Here is a 997-nt window from a genome sequence, read left to right as displayed (position 1 = left end):
AAATTTTTGTAAAATAACGACATTAAAAAAGACGCTTCTGAATTTTCTCTCCTTCTTCATGGTTGTTCTGTTTCCATAGAGCTGCAGGACTTTAGTGAAACATGAGCCAACAGTGAAGAAAAAGGTGACGGAGCAAAAAACGCTCAGAAACTGTTCAGAGTTCAGAGGGTTAAAACCAGAACCGGACCTTGATGGGTCTCACCTTACAATGTACCAGAGACATGTGCAATATCTGACAGTAAAAAAAACAGAACTAGAAAGCAGAGGTATTCCACCGAGTTTAACAACATTTTTTTCTCTTTCATTGTATTAAAAAGTTTGTTCTGATGCTCTAATATCAAGACAAGGTTAGATTATACTGCAGAAATAAAACTAAACATAACTCGTATCGTGTACTCACAGTTTTGGATGTTGCACTTGGAGATGTCCACGACACCTTTGCACAGTTCCCCCAGCGGGTTGTCCTCCGTGTCCTGTTTTAAAACACACACAGACGATTATTGTCGGTCCGGTTTGAGCTCAGATTAAACTGTGAGCTGAACCGTTGTCTCCACCTGAGCTTTGCCGTCGGCCAGGCTGTTGGTGGACAGCTCTTCTACGTAGTTGGCGGGAAAGAACAGCTGCATCTTCCCGCCGCAGTCACCTTTCCTCCTGCGGAGACGACAACAAGTGGACAGCGTCAACTACGAGTCAGAAAAACATCAACGAACGGGAAAACAGGGAACAGATTCAGGGCCAAGAGGCTGAACAACTACAGAGACAACGCTGCAAAGACACACAAAGAGACACAAAACGACGACAAAGACTCAGAAAATGATCACATAGAGACTCACTATGACAACAAAGAGACAGGAGATGTTCACAGAGACACAAAACGACGACAAGAAGACGCTAGAATGAGACATAAAACGACACGGAAGGCAGAAAATACCAACAAAGAGACACAAAACGACTACAGAGACTCAGAAAATGATCACACTATGACAACAAAGAGACA

At 43.0% G+C, this 997-nt stretch overlaps 1 protein-coding gene across 1 annotated transcript in view; it reads right to left on the bottom strand.

Moving 5' to 3' along the window:
- The window catches only part of plcg2 (phospholipase C, gamma 2), a 54,086-nt gene that overhangs the window by 9,237 nt on the left and 43,852 nt on the right, over positions 1–997 (bottom strand). The window contains exons 21-22 of the mRNA XM_008304314.1: positions 555–683; positions 384–473 (exon numbers count right to left, since the gene is read on the bottom strand). Coding sequence (XP_008302536.1) covers positions 384–473; positions 555–683 — 219 coding nt within the window. The remainder of the gene's footprint in view (positions 1–383; positions 474–554; positions 684–997) is intronic.

This window comes from Stegastes partitus, unplaced genomic scaffold (genome assembly GCF_000690725.1).
Source record: "Stegastes partitus isolate 25-593 unplaced genomic scaffold, Stegastes_partitus-1.0.2 Scaffold2186, whole genome shotgun sequence".
Classification (NCBI taxonomy): domain Eukaryota; kingdom Metazoa; phylum Chordata; class Actinopteri; family Pomacentridae; genus Stegastes; species Stegastes partitus.
Note: the sequence above shows the minus strand (reverse complement) of the source record. Positions and strands in the feature narration are given on the sequence as shown.